At 46.8% G+C, this 22,556-nt stretch overlaps 1 protein-coding gene across 4 annotated transcripts in view; it reads right to left on the bottom strand.

Annotated features, from left to right (window-relative positions):
• The window catches only part of Calx (sodium/calcium exchanger 3), a 370,386-nt gene that overhangs the window by 120,720 nt on the left and 227,110 nt on the right, over positions 1-22,556 (bottom strand). For all 4 annotated transcript variants that reach the window (XM_089558541.1, XM_089558545.1, XM_089558544.1 and 1 more), the window contains 4 exons: positions 12,711-13,911; positions 11,004-11,337; positions 10,014-10,253; positions 8,182-8,348 (listed from right to left, as the gene is read on the bottom strand). In XM_089558541.1, coding sequence (XP_089414667.1) covers positions 8,182-8,348; positions 10,014-10,253; positions 11,004-11,337; positions 12,711-13,777 — 1,808 coding nt within the window. In that variant the 5' untranslated portion in view covers positions 13,778-13,911. The remainder of the gene's footprint in view (positions 1-8,181; positions 8,349-10,013; positions 10,254-11,003; positions 11,338-12,710; positions 13,912-22,556) is intronic.

Below are 22,556 nucleotides of genomic sequence, written 5' to 3'. Positions count from 1 at the left end.
CTACACGCTCCGAGCATTCTTAGAAACTTCGATTTATTGCCCTGTGTGGCCGATTTTCCTAATTAAATCGAATTAACGTCCGGTTCCCGCCTTTTTTTTTCATTCTCCCCGTACGGTGGGGGGAGTCGACCAACGCGTGAGTGCTTTTCACCCAGTCCCGTGGCGGCTTGCCGCTCTGCCACCGGCGGAGTAATACGTAGTAATCCGTAGAAGCAAATAGTCCGCGCGTATTTTTATTTCCGCGGGCTTATTTTGCGGCTATATTATCTGCGAATGAAACTATTTATTCACGGAAACATAAAAAACAAAATAAAGCGAAAGCAAAGCCTCCACGGAGCTGGCTGAAAGACACTCCATGCGTTGGTAGACTCCGCCCACCGTATGGGGAGAATTCAAAAAATAAAGGCGGGAGCCGCACGTTAATTCGACTTAATTAGGGAAGTCAGTCGAAGTTTATAAGAATGCTCGGAACGTGTAGATCGAGTTCCCGCGGCAAAAAAGACGAGTTGGGATTTCTCTTCAGTGCACCTTTAGCGGCTCTGCGCTTGCTGTGGAATACAGCCACCATTGAAAATATATGGCCAAGCAGCTACGCTGACCAGCTACACATCGCATGCCGTCTCATCGAAACTCGGTAGTAGTAGTAAACGGTTAATGACGCAGCAGTAGTTGGAACCATAGTGTGCTAAACACGAGGTGGTATAAGTTGAATATAGGTATTAGATGTTGAGGTCCGAAACATAAGTTTTTAGCTGTATCAAAATATTGAGCGCTGGTTTAAATGTAATTAAATCAACGTGAAGGATAACGAAGTTGCTAATAAAGTGCCGGAGACTGTCGTTTGCGGATGTCCACGGTGTGGTTTCATGCTTATCCGTCCTATAGTCGAAGCGCTTCCAGCATTGCTTCGCAAGATCAGGGACTCTGGAAGCACACTTTAGTAGACATGGTGTTTCTCTTTGGCGCTGTTTTGTTCGATAACTTGACTGATGGCTTAGTCTCGTTCTGTAGACAACGTGTTGTTGAACTGAAGTGGAGACAATATTAAGTAAAGCAAAGTATAAGATACATTCGGCACGAGAATCCTCAGCATGCCCAACTCTCCTGGATATTTACTAGCATCATCTGTTGGCTGCCAGAAGTCAAAACGCGTAACTGAGTGGCAGTATTTAAAACTTTAAATTTCGAGACAACTGAAAAATCTCTAGAGATATCTCTTATAAACGTGGTCCGTAGACTTTATAGATTTCTCATAGACAGTATCGCCTTCCTATAGATAATTCCTTTTGTCTATTCATAGTCAAAAAGACTGTCCATAGAAAGTCTACTAAAAGTGTTCGACCATAAATCCGCAGATTGTCTATAGTCTTTCTGTAGAAATTGCAGTCTGTAGAGTAGTCTGTTGGATTTGTGAACTGAAACTGTATAGACTCCGTAGACAAAAGTCTAGGGAGAGTATATAGACTATCCAATAGGAATTTTGTGCGAATATAGGCATTATGATGACAGAAAATTCCTTCTGGTTGCAAAATTTCACCTATGAAATGCTTCCTCCACTCCCATCAACTATTTCCGACCGCTATAAAAGAATGAATGCAGTGCACAAAACATTCCAAATTCCCGCGGTGATTCTCAGTGTTCAGACTTTTGAGGTGGTCATGCCAACTTGATCCCTTTGTCCGCATTTCCTGGCCTTGAGTGACGCTGTAAATGACGGTAGTCGGCCTTCATTCATCCTCAGCGGCTAGCGAGGGCTTGCAATACTAGCCGTATGGACACCAACATAAATATGCTGTACAGCCCGATATATTTTCGTACGTATCGGCACAATACCGGCCGCCAAAAGAAGGAACAAACCAACTCTTCAACAAGACAGCGCGTTTTTTTTTCGCTGCCAAACACCGTCCGGCTCGTAGCGCAAGGCGCACATGGAGCACAAGACGAACGAAATAAGATGAACTACGCCAACAATGGCGAAAGAAGGGTGTTCAAGAGAAGATGCAATGATAAAACACCTAAGTGGTCCTTTTTTCCGTCACAACCAATGGCTTCTTAGTTCGTGAGACAAGGCGCCGGCCAGCAAATGGACAGGTGTCGGAAACTATATAGCCAGGCCGCGAAAAACAAGGCGAATTGGTTCGAAAAGAGAAAGGCTGACGGGCAGTAACGCTATTCCATTACTCGGCAATGGGCGACTGGAATGCCATTGTCACGCGGACGGCGGCTCCGGGTGATGGGGGTGTCAAGCCATTCTCGACCTCCAGCGGAAAGGCTGTCAAGAGCTGCTTCTTTGAAAAGCACGGATCTCCTAAGAGCCTGGCTGACCGTTTGGGGCTTCTACGCGAAGTCTCGATACCTTGGGGATCAGCAGATTTAATGAGTCTGAACCACGTCAGATGGGGCAGCGAAGACGCACATCAAGAAGACGAGATGTTTCTCGAAGAGCGTAAAAAAAAAGCTATGGCTGAAGAACCTAACGTGAATCTTAGCATTTTCTCGGCAACGAAGAGGCATTTAAATGCCTGAGAAGAGCTGTTTTGAAAGCAGAACGGGATTTTTAAAGATCGAGTTTTTCGGCAAGGGCTTTCGGAGCAGCACTCATCAGTCTCTTTTATTCGCCAAAAAAAAAAAAGAAAATAGACTTCGTTGACGTGCCCCACATTTGTTCAGTGAAGATTCCGTGAGATGTTTAGCCAATAAAATGTTTCGTACATGTTTTAAACTTAGTTTTGACAGGAGTCAGAGCTACAGCTGCCGTAAGCCAATGAGGGGCCGAGCTGTGAAGCTGTTTTTGCGACAAAGCAGGAAGGAATTCAACGGGTCCAGTGGCACACGTCGTGATAGTCACTATTTCCGCTGAACAATAACTTCTTTGAGGGATGCTTTGACACTGTGGCTTCTAGTTTGCTTATCCAGGTTGTGTGGCTTTCACTTGGGTGAAAACAAATTGTGAGAAAGAGTGTATTTACTGCAGACGCCTGAATAACTTTTCAAGAGGTGGGCGCATGACAAGAGGATAACAAGGTCTGATTCGGCCTCAGCCTGAGAAGACCTCAATATTCTACGGTTTTCTTGAAACTTTCTAGCCTCAACGAGAATGGTAGCCTTGTGCCCTACCTAAAACCCATTTAAAAAAAAAAAAGACCTCACACAGCTTATACCTTTTATTGCCGCCCTTCCGATTCGATAATGTACCAATAATTGCTCAAACCGAAACCACAAAATAGAGGCAAGCTAAATTAATTTTCTCTGCATTTTGTGATTAAGCTGCTTTTGCTTATCGAAATGTTTGATGATTGTCAGCCTCAGTTGAGTGGTGCGCTCGTCTCTGATGCACTGATACTGGCCAATCAGACGGTTTTGACTGCAGTCTACGACTATAGTGTTAAAGTTCAAGAGTGACGACTGTATGTCACTGGCTTAGATATACTAACCAAGTTATTCTTCATTTTTTTTTAAGAACCTTTCAAGACCGGTATACCAGGAAGGAAGATTTAAAAGTTGGTTCCTTTAGATCTGACCTCTCATCTTTTTCTATTTACTCATTTTGCAGCAACACGCGCCACTATATTTTCTGCTCTTGATATAACAGTTTCATAAAAATGGCGAGTCGGTTTAGTTTGATGTAGTTCATATTGAAAGAAGTAATTATCCGTGCACGAACGAAGGACGTGGAGTAGACACAGCAAACGCCTGTAGTGTCTGCTCTTCCTTTCTCTTTCATCCGCGTACGCTCTGTTTTTACTTTCAAGATATAACAGCCCACGCGGCGCGGGCAGGAATAGACGTGAAACAGTTGCACAGCTTACTTCTACGTCATTTTCTCCTGCTAATCAAATCTACGACGTCCAACCGCGAATGGAAAAGCGACTACTGCCCTAAAAGCCGCTGAGAGCGTCGATGATCCTGAAAAGCTCGGGAAGGCAGTTCTTTATCAAGGCAAATAGACATTAAAGCCAGCAAACAAAGAGAAAAACGCTTCGATTTACGCCAATGGTTTGGTCCGCTTTCCGCAAATCTGACGTTTTTCTCCGTCTCTTCCCCGGACAGTTGCTCCCAGTCCCAGCGCTCAGCCTCAACGCCGAACCGCATCATATGTTCTGTTGCTGTCGCGCATGCGGGCTTTCCCAAAGTGGCATATAAATGATTCTCAGCAAGAACCAGAGAAAAAAAAAAACAAATAGATAAAGAACAACAAACACTGCTTGCAGTATATAGAAGACCAGGGATGTCCCTAGAGAGAGAATCGGGCAGAGCCAGTCAGAGTGCGCGCATCGAGGAAGGATATTGCAGGAGCCCTTTTGCATTAGCGGCGACCGTCTTTGATTCGAAGAAGCGTTCAGTCCCTTGGCGCCGGACTAGGAAATGCTTACTAAGGACAAACGCAGAGAAGCTAAGTATATATAAAAAAATGCTTCGGACGTAGCTTTTTATGGATCTGTGTTGCGCGTGCGTGTTGAAAGACAACTTCCGAAGATACCGAGAGAGGGCGTTGTGAGGCCAAAGATGGTGCTAACGAAAAATAAGGAAGTGTGGCAGGAAGAGTACGCTAGGAGTCCCATCGGAAAGTAGTATATGCACACTTTTTCTTATCAGTGCACGCCACGCTCTACTCGTCTATGTTCCATCGTTTCAGGTTGCGATGGGGAAAAAAAGCAAAAAGAAGGCACCGGCAACATAAACACACAGAGTGCACGAATGCATTAAGGTGTTGGAAGGAAGAGTCTCGCAAGGAGATGTGGACGGATGTTGAGAAGCTGGTATTACCTACACAATGTTTGTTTCTTTTTTAGTATTGAATGTTTTCGTTACGAAAGACAAACATTGCAAAGGCATCCACTAAAAGAAACTTAACCAAATATCGACGTTCCATTACCTATGCTTCGCAATCAGGTTCTGTTGAAGCTTTTGTTTTAGATATCTTCACTACGCCCCGTTGTGTGTAGTGCACTGACGCGACAAACAGTGGTTTTTAGGCCGTAGTACGAAAATATCAGTATTTTGTCGAGAATTGCGATATCAACTGATACCATACGGCAGCAGATTACAGCACTGCAAACCAATTCAAAGCTTGAGAGCTTTCTGCTAAGAAACACTGAGAAGAAATTGAACGTCGCCTCTATCAATAGATTATTGCGTTCTAAAGAGGAAGAGATTTTTTAAGTGAAAATGGAGCTTTTATACTACAGCAACAAAAAAGTAAAAATTACACACAGGTGTCGCCGCCAAAGGCAATTTTCGCCAGTGAACTGCACTGACGTCCCGGCAGTTTTATATCTACGTATCTCTGAGGCTAGGCAACATCGTCATTCTTTTCCAGACGGCAACCACGGAGTCTTTTTCGGTTATGACATCATGAGTTTGAATCGAGTGGCTGGAAAAGAAAATGTTGCCGATTGAAATTCCACATTCTCGACATTAATTTCCTATTAAACTGCCAAACAAAATATCAAAATAACACAACAATTAGAGCCGAAAACTCGAGCCATAAATGGCGACGAAAAGAGAATGCCAAAACTCAGCGTGCGTCGGCATAACCCAGTCTGTTCGCAGCGACGACAAATCGAGAGAAAGTCGCACGAGTGCGCTGTCTCCCACACGGAATAAATGACTAACGCTGCTTTTCGAGACGAACCTCTCCACTACTAGATCGCGCATGGAACCCGGTCGAATAGAGTCACTGAAGCAGGGAAAAGAGAAAACTCAAAATAGAGCTTAAAGCAGCAGAGATGTCTACGAAATCTCTCTTCGCACGACATCGTTGTTTTCTTGAAAAATAAAGGGAATAAATGGGCGCCCTCGAGCGCTTTCAAGAAAACGAAATCTAGATGGCGCGCACGTTCGTAGAACAAGCTCTGGTGTGACACATGCCCGCCCAACGTCACGCCATCTCTTGGCAAACACGGCAAGCGCTCCTTCGCGTACACAGTTTCCGCCAAGCGAGAGAAGAGACGTCCCTCTCCAGAGTGCGCAAGTTGTCATCCGACGGATGCGAACAGGCGTGTTATTTTAAAGCTAAAAACAAGAAACATTTGTAAGAAGCGGGATGGCGAAGAAGAGTTCGGCGTCTTTGTTACCTGAAGATCTACCGTCTCCTGAGCTACAGCTGAGCGCCCAAACACTATGAAACGATCTCCACGTCGAACGGGATAAATGGATGGAGAGGAAACAAAGGGAACATTGGTGCCTTTCAAGAAGGACGAAAGAAAAGAAGTGATCTTTCATAGCAATCATCGAAAGAGCTATTTGTTCTGCGACGAGCCGAAAACGGCGATATTGGCCCGATCTATGCTAGGTCGAGGAAAAATGGACCCCGATGCGCACAGTCGATTTATTTTCAACCCGTCAGAGTTATTCCAGTTCTCGAAGGAAGCGCGTCTACGCATACAGCACTCTGAACAATTCTCTCACGGCTGTTGAAGCTGCACCTTTGTTCCTTGATCTAAAGTAAGCATTCGGAGAATTGTGAGAAAAGCTCTAGGGGAAGATTTCCTTGTAGTGCTTTACGTATCCTATTTCCAGACGCACTGCTCGTTCGACAGCAGTCGTGACAGTAGTGCGACAAAGATGACAAAATGGATAAGAAAAACTCAGGGCAAGCAGCCATTAGTGTGGATGAAGTTCGCTTTTGAGACAGATACTTCTTGCTTTACTTCTCCTGTTTTGCGGTACCATCATTCATTGTTTTGTATTTTGTCATATGTAAAGTAGGTCAACGTGGGCGACGGATAGAAAATAGCAACGTGAGAATTTGATAAGGCCTTCACGTTTGTTACACGGTGTCCATTTCAGTAATTGAAGGGAATATTTTTGATGATTTCGAATCACGAACGAAGACATTTGATGTTGTGTCTGCTGACACTAGAGACGCCGGTTTGATCCTGGCCGCGGCGGCCGAATTTTGATCGAGGCGAATTTCTAGACGCCCATATACTGGAAGACGTTAGTGCACGTTAAAGAACGCCAGGTGGCCGAAATTTCCGGAGCCCTCCACTACGGCGTCCCTCATAGCCTGGGTTGCTTTGGGTCATTATACCCCCCCTCCCCCCCCCCCCATAAAACAAAGCAATGTTGTGCCGTGATCTCTTAAAATAAAACATAAGATGTGGTAGCAGATGAAATTAGAATGTCATTTTTTGTGCATACTCGGTCGCCAATCTATTTTGAGGTTAACTTCGAAGTACCTGAACATACTTCAAACGTGAATGCAAGATATGAATCGCATTCTAAATTACCTTTTATAAAGAATTCTTAGCTTTCGTGTAGGTTCTAAGAGGGAAAGAAGTGAACTGCTAATATCTGGGAAAAACTGCACCACGGAAAGTGAATTTCACTTTCTCTAGAAGCGAAAGAAATTTCGCGCGTATTTATGCAGTCACTCAGAGCATTCATTCAGCGTGCCTTTTTCTCTTTCTGCCTTTTCGGACTGTGCCTAGCTCACGGGCGTATGATTAATTCGTTCTTTCTCTTAATATCGTTTGATAAATTACACTCAATCCCCGCACGTGGTGCCGGAATTTCGATTCTAAGTGATGTTTATCTTGCCACGTGCATTTTCATTCTTTGCCTCGGTTCAGACGATCTCGCATCGTCCGTTTCATTTGCAATGGAAAATTAGTCCCATTCATGACTACGCTGAGAGCTCATCATGCACAAGCTAATGCATACGGTTGTAAACTGTTCCGGCATAATTCGCCTTTTTCAATCTGCATTTCTCTATACAGTGTGCGCCCGATAGCTACAAATGAGCTGTGACCATCTTCTTTGACTCTTTCTTTTCCTATTGAGAAGCGATCAAAAACGTACACTAGGGAAATTACAACTAAAGAGAAAGGAATCGACGTTTCGCGAACCGCGCGGGTATCTTGTCCACAGTGGAGACGGTAGATAAGGCTTAGATGGCGCAACGGCTGTGCGTAGATCTCGGGACGGCTTCCCCGCGTCCTACTTAAAGCACGCGTCGTGATTTGAATGTGAAATAATTCCGTAAGCTGGCGCGATGACAACATATCTCCGTCTTCTTTTTTTTTTTCTTCTTTTTCAGTCTTTCATTTCCCTGTACCGTGCGAACCCGAGAGTTAGTACTCCGCGATAGCCGCGGCTCTTGAGAGGGCTCTCCGTCTTCCCGTCTGCTGGCTTGTTCTCCTGGAACGAAGAAGGGAACAAGGAAGGGCCCCTCACCTGGTTTCGTTGTTCTCGAACACGATGGTTCCCTCGCATGGCTCGAAGTCCTTGTTCATCTTGGCCGTGCCCTCGATGGCCTTGTACGGCAGAAAAACGCGGCCCCGGGCTCCGCTGAACCGGTTCACCTTGATGCGGTACTCGCCCACGGCCTCGCTTATCTCCACCTGAGGGCGTCGAGAGGCAGGCAGGATGGAGGCAAGCCTTATCAAGCTTGAATATGGGCTTGATTGGCGCAAAATACGGTAATATAGGCCCTTCTGAGTAGGCCAATGTAGAATGATCCCATGGGATAGGGTGACAGAGGACGGTACTTTAGCCAAACACCCCGACTCTATATGTTTGAACAGGTTGGGGTTGATGCAGATGAGGGTATGAGTGGCAACTCGAGCATTTTATTGTGCAATAGCATAAGAGGACTATAGCGACGAAAAGACGGCGCTGCCACACACTTGCCACCTACCAAGGTTCGCACACAGAAGAACCAGCTGCAACCTGACACCTGCCAGAGGTTTCCACCTGCCATGGCTGGCTGGTGGCAAAGTGGAGCAAGAGGAATCTCTTTCTCCCCTTCTAAGTGACAGGAGAAAGAGACCGGAAGGTGGCTTCCACGGGAAACACCCTGTCACCTGCCAAGGTTGGTACACGGAGGAGCCAGTTGCAACCTGTCACCTGCTACAGTTGGCAGGTGGAAAAGTCGTGCATGACAGCCCATAACCACGTTCTTATTCTATCCCACTGCAACAACTGATGGTAATTAGTTATCTTTTAAGTTTCCTTTTTCCGACTAACGTGGCTGCGTCCACCACTACCTTGTTTGGGCTAGAAAGTGGCAAGGCAGAGGTATATCTTTATTTTGCGAATGAAGTAGACCCGAAGTATAGCCGTTTTTTATGAAATAAAATTTGTTCATCTCAAGTACCCTAACTTTTTCCCAGTTTGTGAGTCGTTATTTACCAGAAAAATGTTTGCGTGACTCACATATGATTGTTACGTTCAGGGAAAAGCGAAGAATAAGTAGCTTTGGCATGTAGACGACTGCACAGCACCGGATGTCACTGACGAAGAAACTATTTATTGGACTGAAAAACTGCAGATCTAATCAGCCAGACAGGGACGATGGCTTTGAATATGGCACTCTAATCGAATGCCATTTCTCGAAGTGATAGCATAGACTCAAGCTAATGAGGAAGAGGGGGAGGACCTTAGGGACAGTTTCAGAGCTCTTTTCTTTTTTCTCAAATAGATTCTCAGTGCCAACCACTGTCGAGTCATAGCCGCGGCCGCGATCTGCGTTCTACACAATTTAAAATTCACTACTCCGAAATACCGACGCTTTTCATCAATTTGACCATTTTGGTCTTTACCAGAAAACTATATCCAACACACACATGAATGCCCAATCAAGAAAAAGCCGAAAATAAGTATCTTTAATAAGAGACTGGGTGCATAGTGTCTGTTGCACTAAGGAGCCAAATTTTATTACGCTTAACTGATAGGCTATTACAAATGCTGCAATGATTGGCATGATGCCTCTAACTGACCGACTTTAGTCGCAGTGAGTTTTTTCTATTCGCTAGTTCGCTCTTTGAGAATTCAGTACCGTTAAAATCCTACAATGTGAACTATAGGTGGACCGAATCAGTCGGTTACTCATTCATTAGCCGATGGGCCGAACAATAAGCGTTCGTTAACTATCATGAAGGGTTATATTGTTAAATAACGTCTGGTGTATTCAATTATAGAATCTCTAATTGATTCTGAAATTCGTTGAGGGTGCGAACGAGTCATCGAATAGTCCGTAGAGCGATCACACACACACGCACACATACCTGGTTCTCGGGCAGGCTAAAGACGCCGCTGTGATCGTCGTCCAGGATCATGACGGTGCAGACGGAGGGCGTGTCCAGCTTGACCGGAGGCCTGCCCGCTCCCGTCGTGCCTCCTGGAGGCTGCGGCTGACCAGGAGAGCCGTTCATGGCCGCCCCGCTGCCCCCGCTGCCCAGGTAGCGGGGGTTCGACAGGCGCACGTAGAAGTGCTCGTCCTCTTCGAACACGTCGTCGTCGATCACCTGCATGAAGGACAACCCGCACGTCCCGATGAAGGCCGTCTGGACAGGTCTTCAGCCAAATCAGTGCCGCTGAGTTTGAAGCTTCCATGAAGCTATTGCCGTCATGTCGAAGGGCTCGAGTCCTGAAGTTGATGAAAAAGGGATAGGTCGCTTGTGTTTTGGTAAAGCGAAGAATGCCATATCATAGCCTTCCTTCTGATAGTTCCGCACATTATGACTCTACCAATTCCAATTAATTTAGATGAGTTGTGAGGATCCTCTGTGCGGATTATGATATTGAATTTTATTGGTGCAAGGGCAGCTCTGGCCAAAAAAAAAGTATTTTCGTTTGCTCAAGGGGAGGTCAAACAGTCATTTTTTAAGCATTTCACTCCAGAGAAGCGGAACGCCAGGCCAAGAAAAAGCTTGTCACCATTGTATCACCAGTGCGTACCCTGCGGTCCTGGGATCGAACGCTGACCTCCCGCAAGAGAGGCTGATGTTAAAACCAATATGCGAACTCTGCGGTCTCTCTGTCAAAAACTAGAATTGAAAATTACGCGGAGTACAAGGTATGGCTGGCAGTGACAGTCTGGGGGATCGGGGAGGCCACAGACAACGTTTAGCAGTTGCAGTCGTTGCTGCAACTGTCACAAGTCAATGCCTACCGTAGGAGTTCCTGACAACCCGCGGAAGCCGATTAGAGCCGGTGACCACCATTGGAATAAATAATCGTTAAGACTCGTGCTTCCCCCTTCCCCCCTTCCCCACCTTGATGATGATCTGCTTCTGGGTCTCGCCCGGCCGGAAGACGAGCGTCCCCTCGACGGGCACGTAGTCCGAGTCGGCGTTGGCCGTGCCGTCCTCGGTGTTGTAGTCGACGCACACGGTGCTGCTCTGGGGGTCGCCGCCGTCGCGGGCCACGGTGACGGCGAACTCGCCCACGTTCTCGAACACCGTGTAGTGGCCCGGGTCGAAGAAGAGCCGCACGCACTCCTCGGCCGCCTTCTCCTCCTTGCCCTCCTCCTCCTTGGCGGCGTCGCGCAGGTCGGCCTTGCGCCGGATCAGGTTGCCGGCGCCCATCAGCTTACGGGTCGCCTGGATCCTGGGGGATTAAAGACAATGCTACGCTCAGGTTTGGCGGACAAGGGTAACAATGTAGGTACTACATGTGGACGGTGAAGTTGGTGGGGGCCATCTGCGGTCGTACTACATTCCTGGTCCTCCAGGGAGTCGGATGTGTCGCAGACTTAGCGTCAAATCCTTCACCGCGGTTGGAGGCAGAGCACCGTTTTGCTGAATGAACTTATTTATGTGTTAATTAAATAATTAATTATGAACTTACATGATTATTTAAACAATTAATTTGATAGTTTGATTGCATAATTAAATGATTCAATTATTCACTGACTGGTCAACTAATCGATGATCGATTAATCGGATTAATTCATTTAAATAATTAATATTTACATGACTGGCTGATTGACCGATTGATTTGTTTAACGGATAGCAAAAGGGAGAAACCAAGAAACTGCCACAAGCTGAGATCTCCCAGGTACCCACACCACAAAAGCCCGCAGTTTCTGAGCAATAGCTTTAAGCAGTTTGCGTGTATAAGGTTCGAGGACTTCTGCAGACAAGTCAAAGATACAAATCTAGGAGATATTAAGAATTTTGATACTGCTGGTATCATAATGCTGACTCGAGTCACTTAGATTGCGACGTTTGGTTTGGTTTGGTTTGGTTTATGGGGTTTAACGTCCCAAAGCGACTCAGGCTATGAGAGACGCCGTAGTGAAGGGCTCCGGAAATTTCGACCACCTGGGGTTCTTTAACGTGCACTGACATCGCACAGTACACGGGCCTCTAGAATTTCTCTTCCAAAGAAATTCCAGCCGCCGAGGCCGGGATCAAACCCGCGTCTTTTGGGTCAGCAGCCGAGCACCATAACCACTGAGCCACCGCGGCGGTAGATTGCGACGTGTTGACGCGCTGCTTGATGCAAGAACGCTACATCGCGGGAACCCGGCCCTAATGAGTATACACGATTGGGCATCTGATGTTCTTTGTCTTGTCGCTGACGTCCACCGCTCATAGGTTAAGAAGGTTCTGCACAGGATACGTGCTGTCATCTGCGCGTGCCACGACGATTGTAGTCATGCATCGCAACAACTTTCCCAGAATCAGATTTAGGCACAGCACGAAATAACTCACAACGTTTTTGAAAACTATCTTACGAATATAATAACTCACGCTGAAAATTTACGAAGAAAAAAAAAACGATGTTTGCATACGGTGCCATTAAAGTATGCAATAAAAATAAAGCGTGAAAGCAACATGCGAGGAACGAAGTGCATGCGATGCGATTTATTTTACCTTGTCCGCTGTGCTTCCGGACCTTCACGTTGTCAAGCATAGTATACGAACACGTTCATGCATTAAGGTGGCCGCGCGTATGAATAATGGCATACTGCCCACCTGTAGTATGCCCTGCTTTTAGGACAGCGGGCGATGATCTCGTCCCTGGCCATGCTCTCGAGCTCGTCCATGCTGGCGTCCGGGTTCTTGTGCCGGAGCTCGCGGAGGATCTGGGTGTACTCCTTGCGGTGTTCCTCGAACTCCTTGGCGTCGGAGCTCTGGTCTTCCCCGAATAATCGCAGGGTTCCGGCGCCCAGGATGCCGTCGGCGAGCCTCTCCTTGTTGGGCGCCATCTCGACGTCCTCGCCCTCGCTTCCCACGATGACTCCCCGCTTGGTGACCCTGTACTTCTTGGAGAGGTACTTGTAGATGAGGAGCCTCCGGTCGGCGATGTAGGCCGTCAGGACAGTGGCCGGGAAGAACATGAAGGTGATCACGCCTTCCCACACCTCGATCACTCCCCAGGACGAGTAGGTGAGGATGATGTAGAGCCAGATGTAGGCGAAGACGCTCCAGGTCATGGTTACGAAGAATACGCGAAGATGCTTTATGCGACGGACCTCGGTCGGCGGGATGGAGTACACGCAGATGGCGATGATGACGAACATGTTGAACGCCGCACTACCCACGATTGTGCCCGGTCCGAGGTCACCGGCCTCGAAGTTCTGTGCGTAGATTTCGATCACGGAGAGGAGGATCTCGGGCGCAGAGGATCCCAGGGCCATAAGGGTCAGGTTGGACACGGTCTCGTTCCAGACGCGGACGCTGATGGTCTGCGTCTCGCCATTGGGCTTCTTGATGGTCACCTCTTTCTCTTTCGAGGTGATCACCTCGATGGCAGCCATGAAGCGGTCGGCGATGATGGATATACCGATGAACATGTATGCCAGTGCCAGGAAGTACACCAGGCCCCGGGCCACAACGTCGCCCGTGCTTATGTTTTCCTGAGGCATCCACACGGGCAGGATCAGTCCCTCCCTGCATATCTCGCCTGACGTCTTGTTTCCGCTCCCGTCGCCATCACTGACGTCACTGCTGGCGTCAGCGGTGCCGACGGCGTGCGATGTTAGGAGCAAGACTAGCGACGCCAGCATCGCTGTTCCTGGTCGGAGTATCCACTGCGCCATTTCAACCAAAATGCTCTGGAGCCAGAGGCAGTGACGCCGCCTGGTGGTTCAGGTGTCCGGGAAGAGGGCTGAAGCAGCTGCGTGAGGCTAGGGAAGGCTTCCCAAGCACGGCCTCCCTTTCAGGAGCATCCCACCTGAAGGATAAAGGAGAGAAGGGAATCGAAATTTTTAACTGAAATTAGGTAGCATCTTTCAGTTTACAATTTTAACTTACAGAAATGATTTCACTATACAGGATGTTTCAGCTGAGTGGCGTAAAACATTCAAAAATTACAACTCAGTGTACAGAGATTCAACTATTCTAGGATGAAACTATAAAAAAAACAGGAGTTGGCAACAGTTGGCTTAGGACTGCGGCGTCCTGTTTTACTCAGCCGACCAACTGTAAAAGTACACAAAAAACGCTTTTTAATGTTTGACTGTATCAAACGAGCAAGAAGTATCAAAATTATTAAACTTATAAATTCTTCTCGTGATTAGGTTCTTGCCAAAGAAAAAGGAAGTGCTATAACAACGGTGTAGTTTTTTTTTCATGGGGGAATTCTTTTCTTCAGGCCTGAGTGGGGGCGGAACTTCACTGCGGACTTAAGTTGTATGCGACCGTAGTGCGTAACCGTAAGCAGCCGTCCTGAACGGAATACCTTTATCAACCAGCAAATCAGGATTACATAAAAATATGTTGACTTGTTCAAGTCTGTTTCCTACAGTTGTGCACTAGTCGAAACTGTAGAAAATGACATCGTTTTCAAAAAGCTTGGCACAGCTCAGCTGAGATACCCTGTAGACCGCGAACGCAGCGTAGATAGTGCTAGGAGTAATGCGAAATAGGCCAACTCTACAAGTCGCAAGGTTACAGTATGCAGACAAGTAAAACTCCACCAGCCTATTTAAACGAGTTATCGTGTGCTCACATGTGTAGCAACCTAGTTAGGAAATCTCGTTCAAGATCGAGACCAGCTGCTCATGACCAGCGTACTACGTACCCCCATTTGCCAAAAGTAACCCAGCAGCAGGTTTCTGCTTCTAAACCGTATAACAAAGCCTTTACGGCGCCCCTAAACACCGAAAGGTGTCAGATCGTGAGGACAAGGGTTCACTTTACACTACACAGATTCAAAGCTAAAGGGCTGCCGTAAGTGCTTCGCTACGACGCTAAGAAACTACCGTTGCCCGGTCACTTTTGGCAAGGACAGTACGGTTTGGTTTGGTTTATGGGGTTTAACCTCCAAAAGCGACTAAGGCTATGAGAGACGCCGTAGTGGAGGGCTCCGGAAATTTGGACCACCTGGGGCTCTTTAACGTGCACTGACATCGCACAGTACACGGGCCTCTAGAATTTCTCCCCCAAAAAAATTCAACCGCTGCGGCCGGGATCGAACCCGCGTCTTTGGGGTCAGCAGCCGAGGACCATAACCACTGAGCCACCGCGGCGGCTCGCAAGGACAGTGCTCAGCACGTGTTTTGGTTAAGATAATTAAAATTTGAGCACCGTGTCTTTTTTCATTGTTTCCCTGCGGCTTCGAGTACCGCAGTGCGTGGTACAATTAACTTCTGCAGCGCCAGCCGCGCCGCCAGTATCATAAGTTGCCTCGATGGCCACCACCAACTTTCTTGACTGAAATTTCGGACAGCCGCAGTTTTTCTGCCAACATAAAACGCTACTAGAAAATAATATGGCGATGGAGCGCTTTTTGAGGATGGCTCTCAAGTCGGAGTAGAGAATACCCTCCAAAAGTAGTCATATGTCAGCCCCAGTCCGTTCAAATGAAGGACTAAAGGTTCTCATCCATTGTGCAGGCACTGAAGCATGTAGATCGCTGGGAACATACAATGCAAATGCTTCGTTCTACTGTCAGCAGCACTTCAGGTAAACGCGGAAAATTGGGATGAAACACGCATTGTTTGTCACGATGGGAGGCAGACGCTGAAAACCTTAATGCTGTTTTCTACAGCTTGCGTGCGCTGTGAACGTCTCCACACTACGAGCTAATAATGGCATTAAGCAGTATATGCAAGGACAACCATGTGGAATTATTTAGCAAAATTACACTACTAATGTTATCATACACATAATTAGCAAGTTCAACTATTGCAGAGACGCGTCTACAGCGAACCACAAGAACGCCTCTTAAACTTCATAAAGTTTGTGCTCGGCTCCCTGAACGTTACATCCGAGTCCTAGCTATTCCGACTTCAAGCAGCACTCCAGCGACTGCATCTCTCGTGATTTTGTAAGCATTAATATCTGCAGTGGGACCTCCCACGTACCATCGCTTCTACATTACGACTGGTTGCGACAGTACTGAAGCGACCGTCTCGAGCATACCTCAGCAAGCTCAAACGCGTCTAGTACCATCGGTCGCGCTTCGTAGTCGCTACAAGGAGCAAATAATATCTGAACACGTTTGCCTAACCACTAAAGTTCAAGTGATCACCAGCTAGTCCTTGAGCGTGCTTTCGAGCGCCAAATAATAAAATGAAATAAACCAAACTGTAATCAAGAAGAACCGTGCCCCAGGCTAAGCGCGGTCACCACTTCTACACAAGCGACCTTATCTCCATGCGTGCCACTCCGGCGCGCGAAAAACTGCATCTAATCCCCCGCGCGCAGCCCTAATCTCCATCGTGGACTTAAACGACCTTGTAACAGACGGGGACTGGCTTGGAGTCGCGCCAAGTCGAAATCCCGCGGAAAAGCTTAGTTTAGGAGCCTCAAGTGCTCACTGCGAAAACTCTGGTAAGCGGAGCCATCGGTTAAAGCTTGGTAAGCGGCGTCTTGCCTAAGACTGCACGTTGCGCACTCGGAAAACTACTTGCAACATACCCCTCTTCCCACCGAGTGACTCTCCTGTTCCACCTGGCAACAATGAGCGGCATTCAGTCCCTGAAAGTAACGCAGGGGAATTAAATTCGGCTTCATTACGACACGACGGATCTCATCTAATTTGTTTGGAGTAGGGAATTCCTTAACGCCTTAGATCGAATCCCATGCGCATCCCTGGTAGTAAGCCGGCGCTTTGTAATTATCTCTACCAATCAACCACTTTCCACTAAAGAAACGCCGCCGCGGTGGATCAGTGGCTATGGTGCTCGGCTGCTGACCCGAAAGACGCGGGTTCGATCCCGGCAGCGGCGGTTGATTTTCTATGGAGGCGATATTCTAGAGGCCCGTGTGTACTGTGCGATGCCAGTGCACGTTAAGGAACCCCAGGTGGTCGAAATTTCCATAGCCCTTCACTACGGCGTCTCTCATAGCCTTAGTCGCTTTGGGACGTTAAACCCCATAAACCAAACCAGATCATCTTTCATTTTCTTACAGACACACAAATAGGCATAGCGGATGAATTCGGAACCATTAGCGCATAAAACGTTTTGTGACATAAGTCTCAGAATGAGGTCATTTACTAAACTTCAGACACGGCAGTTGAGCGAAACACGCACACATAAGACAGGGTACGGGACGAGCACCAACTTACCGCTGATTTTATTCAAAGGACACAGCACATATTTGAAGAAAAAAAGAATGCGCTTTGAGCATGCGAAGCGAAAGGATACCTCATGTGGCAATCAGTAGCACACCAAGGCCTGAACTTACATCAACTACCATGTCTGAAGTATTGAACCAACTAGCCCGAGAACACGTCCTGCTTAGTCATTTATAAACTTTATTCTCAATCAGAACTTTCTTTTACATATTGGTACATTTGTCACCTAACCTTCAGCTGTACTTAACTGTATCCTTACCACGACTATTGAAAAAATTCAATTTGAACGATGGCGCGAAATGGCCCATTCTGACCGATCCTCGCCGCTTCTGGACAGGCAACATCATCGAGTACGTTGCAAAAAAAAAAATGTACTTCAACCGCTGATTCGATTATATCGTCAGCTGTATGAGGGAGCATCTTTTAAACTGTACGCGAAACCTGTAAGAAGAAGCGTAGTTTTGGTGCCACTACGCCAGCCAAAAGCCAATCATGTGTCACTCAAAAAGTAGACGTGTCGCCAATAAAGAGTTGTGAGCCAGACCACTCAATAAATTTTCAGTGTACAAAAACACACACATGATGTGTGATTCTACCTTGACATATATGCCGTAAGTATATGTCTACTACATGTACCTTTTGTGCCATATACGTTGGGTTATATTGCTGGTATATATGTATGTGTCCAGCTAACATCCATCAAATCGCCTGCAAACAACTCCGTGCACACACGGCGCAATCGCTTAGTGCTTCTGCGCACCGCCGACACGGCTCAGTTAACTTACTAATATGAAAAAAAATTCCCAGGACAATAAGCGTTTTAACAATATAAACGTTTTCACAATATAAACGTTTTAACAATATAAACGTTTTAACAATCCAACAATCCCACGCCGGCTATGACACAGTAAAGCGAATGTTTCTTTTACCGTTAGCGGGTGCAGGAAAAATAAATAATTATTTACTCTTCTTGTGTTTACGCCGCATTAACCAATCAGCGTGGCTACCAGCGGTGCGGACGCCGACAACGACGCCGTAAAACAGCTAGTAACAGCTCACGCTGTAAAACCCAAACCCTCGAAACAATTTTGCGAATGATAACACCCGCTTCGTATAGTCTCCATTGACGCTGCAAGCGTCTTATTATCCCTACGACCAAACTATACGACAGATTTTCGGAAGCGACTTGAAAAGGCTAGGGATCCACCTATCGTGTTTCATGCATCCGCCCTAATTTATAGAGCCATTTATCAAATCTTTTTTTCCCCAAGGCACAGCCTTGGCTTCAGCCGCCGCTTATCGCGTCTTCATTGCAGTCTTCACCCAATTCTTCTCCGTTCGCCGACGATAACTGATCAATAACGAAGTGAACCGCAACGAGCGAAACAATAGATAGCGCTGACTGACACGATATTGAACCGCGGCTTTTCCTCGAGAAATATATCCACCCGTTTTCTTTGAAAACGCATCTCGTGGTTCAGTTATCACCCTCTGTTTGGTTCTCACAAACAATAGCTTGGATCGCCGTTTTACTCAATAAGAACCATGGTCTGCGGCCTTCTTCTAAAGACACCGAGAACCAGGAAGAAGCATAACAGCTACAAGAGAGAGCAAGAAGTCCAGCGTCTTTGTCCCACGCAGGGTAGTGAAAAGCGAAACAAGCCGAAACAAGACAAGCCGAGACAAGACAAGTGAAGACGATGAATGGCCGTTGCCATGCCGCAACGCTAGCTCGGCCTTAGCCCCGAAGCGTTATCGCGCTTGCTCGAGCTCGAGTGGAGGGACGAAGGGATCCGAAGGAACTTTGAAATCCGTTACAACGGTCCATAAAACTTCATCGAAAATGAAAAACGTAGGAAAATATTGTTCTGGCTTCTAAACAGCGCCCTCCAAGAAATCGGAGCCTGTATGCGGCCGAAGACTTGCGCGAGCGTTGTGATTTAGAGCCAAAATCAACTTTTCTCGGGCAGTTCGCTTTTCGCACGATTGGAGAGTTCTAAGTTTATTTTTATCGGTTTTGATTTTGCTCAGCGCTTGAAACCAATTGGAGCCTTATTCTAGAGACTCTGCCGGCGGTTCTCTTCCTAGACTCACGCGTAAAACCTTTGCAGGGGGCGCTTTGACTTCTACTGACTATTTTGAATAGCACGGCGAAAAAGAATCCTATTCGACGTTCCAAACGCAACCAGTAAGCAGGAAGTAATGACGCAACTGAACCCCATCAGGGAATAATGGTTTCCTGCACTTGTCTAAGGAAACCGGCAGTCTTCCTTTCAGCTGCTTCCCAGTCTCGCTTCCCCCCAAGCCACAAGCCTTTTTGGTAGCTAATAATTGATATTAAGTGGCGTTTTTGTATTTGGCGTAGCTATACGTAATGAATGAATGAATGAATGAATGAATGAATGAATGAATGAATGAATGAATGAATGAATGAATGAATGAATGAATGAATGAATGAATGAATGAATGAATGAATGGTCGCCACATTTGCCATCTGCCCAGATCTTGAGCATCTGACATCATCTTTGGTAGAAAGGGATCTTCACCCGAAACAGCGTTGTTCGCACAAACGTTCAAGTTCTACGGCTATGTGGTTATTTATTTATAAGAGTGAACTGCCTCCTGAGTTAGGCATTATGAAAGCTCCCCGATACCAGTCGAAGAAGAAAAGGGTGGAGGAGGAAAATAAAAAAAAACTGCACTCGAGAGAGCACTTTCTCACAAAATTGACGGCGACAGCCGCTAAGACCATCGTCGGATTAATGCGTTCAGGCCCTGAACGGGCTTTCATTTTTGTTGTTTGCGGCGCAATACGCTTGCCGACTCGTACGTAAGTACGTGCGTCACCGCCGCATGCTGCACGCCCCCTGGTAGCCACAGGCCCCAAACTGCAGTGCTCCAATCAGGGCGCCGTTGGGCACGATGCCGCCAGCGCGCCGCGAACCTCAATTTCCCCAGAGGCGTCGACGCCTTCCTTGCGAAGTTTAGCGCAAGCCACCCGCGGTGACGAAACCATCCCCGCGCTCACTAACTTGCCGACAGAAGAGGCAGGGAACGAAGCGGAATTGTTTATATCCCCCAATAAAGTTGGCAAGCAGCATTACCAATCAACGCGGAAAAGTCAATGGGCCAAAATCTGCTGTCCACCAGGATTTCCTGCCATTGTATAAAGCCTGATTGTTTGCATTACGCGTGGAATGCTCTGCAAAACAGAAACCAGTATTGTGGTTAAGACCAAAACTTCGCCAAATAAAAATATAGAAATCCGCTGAGCATACCACCATTTCCAAATTGAGTTAGAGGGTTAGGCCATGGATCAACGCTGTGCTCAGAAAAACTATTACCGACAACTTTCGTATAAAATGATGTAAGACTTCTGAATAGAAATACAGCAGTTACGTAAGCTATTGCAATCCTCCATTTTGTGAACGTGTAATTACAGGCGGAGTAAACCGCACGCGGCAACATCCCTTCTCCTCATTGTTAACGAATGTTAGGTTAACTACGCAAACATATAGAGTTCAGGGTAATTCTCAGTGAATGAAGATATAGGCATGTTTCCTTTATTGTTAGCGCCAACTGAACAAATCCCAGCACGAGCCTAAAGGCTATCCGAGGGGCCACCAACCATAAGACCATTCCGACAGGAACGGGTTTAAACTCTTTCCATTAGAAAAAATGGGCCGTCTTTTGGCGCCATTGCATTCCTTCATCCAGTGTTAAAACCAATCTGCCGCTTCTTCACAAAGATAAGAGAGTGATCAGCTGCGGGTGACCGCCCTACGACCGGTATATTGTAATTGTTTGATTTAAATTTCATTCTTGTTTTTTGTATCTCTCTCTCTCTCTCTGATTGCCTCAAATGATGCCACGCACAGAGTTCCCTTAGCGTCATTCGTTCAATTCCGGTGACGGCGAGTGTATGGCTTTGCTTGGGCCAACCAGAAAGACACAAAAATGTAACTTGAAAGAAACCGCAATTACCCCGCTATATTTGCCGGCTCGGTCACGTTAATTAAGTTTGCGGCCGATGCTTCCATGCACAGTGAACAGATACGCGTCCTCGATCACAGTAAAGACCGAGAACATAGAATATAGTATTTATTTCTCCGCACGAATGCTGTGTTTCACATTTTGCTGCATATTTATTTTTCCTCAACAATATAGCGTGACGCGTGCCACAATTGTATACTCTGCGCATAAGGCGGAAGAGCGCGGGGAAAAGGAATGTATGCACAGATACACAGACCGCCCCGGAGAGCTTGAATGATGGATTAGTACAGCCGAACCACCAGCAGGCGTCTTCCGATCTAAACAATGAGTACGTGCCTGCCAAAGCAAAAATAGTCTTGTATAAAGAGGAGGTATCCTATATGTACACAAGGAAGGAAACGGACACAGACGACGCAAGAACGCACGCAAGGTAAGGCTTAGTAGAAGCTACCTTATTATCCCGTACTAATAACAGAAACAGGGCACGCGAGATGACATAGAGAGATGAGATACACGTAACAGCAGGTAGCCAGCCAATATCAAGCCAGGAACCCAGACGTGACCCCATCGATTCCATCAGGGCGGCTAACGTAAACAGTCTAGACACGTCTAGCAGGCAGCCTCTGGTGTCCACAATAGAACTGTCAGAGTTCTGTATAGGGGTAGTGGCCTGAAGCGGAAAAAAACAGAAGTGGCGAAGGGCTTCGACTGTAAGGACATTGGGCTTGGGTAAGGTCAATATTGAAGGCTAAAAAAATTGACCGATTTCATGTTGACAAAGTAGTGGGACTGCGTACGGCAATGCCAATGCTGGAGACGCTAAGAAAGGTGTGACCCGAAAACACTTCAGGTGTACAAAGAAGGCCTCAGTTCTTTCAGCCTTCGCGAACTCCACGTGTTTGCCCATATTTTTTTCTTGGCTCCCTGTTTGCCTCACACCCCAGTGTTAGTGTTTGGGTCCCGCTAAGTACGTTACGATCGATGCTGCACGTTCTGTGTTTGACATGCGCCCTTCCTTTCTCTGGCGTAGCTATGAACATTCGTGAGCAAGTTGTCTTCGACTTGCTTCTGTGTGTACATCAACTCATGTATCACGTCAGGAAACAAGTGGTTCGTTATTCTCAGCTAGTTAGTCCCACTTCTTTACCTTTACGCTAGAGGGCAAAGAAAGGGAGTGTGTACATGATGGCACGTGTTGTAGTTAGCAACTGTCGTAGATCGACGCGAAAACGAACGCGAACGCCGTGTGATGGAAACAGCCCTTCTGGAGGTGAAGGGCCATAAAGAAAGCGAGAATGCAG

Source organism: Amblyomma mixtum, chromosome 8 (genome assembly GCF_055824585.1).
Source record: "Amblyomma mixtum isolate Tamu chromosome 8, ASM5582458v1, whole genome shotgun sequence".
Classification (NCBI taxonomy): domain Eukaryota; kingdom Metazoa; phylum Arthropoda; class Arachnida; order Ixodida; family Ixodidae; genus Amblyomma; species Amblyomma mixtum.
This window is presented reverse-complemented; position numbering and strand designations above follow the sequence as displayed.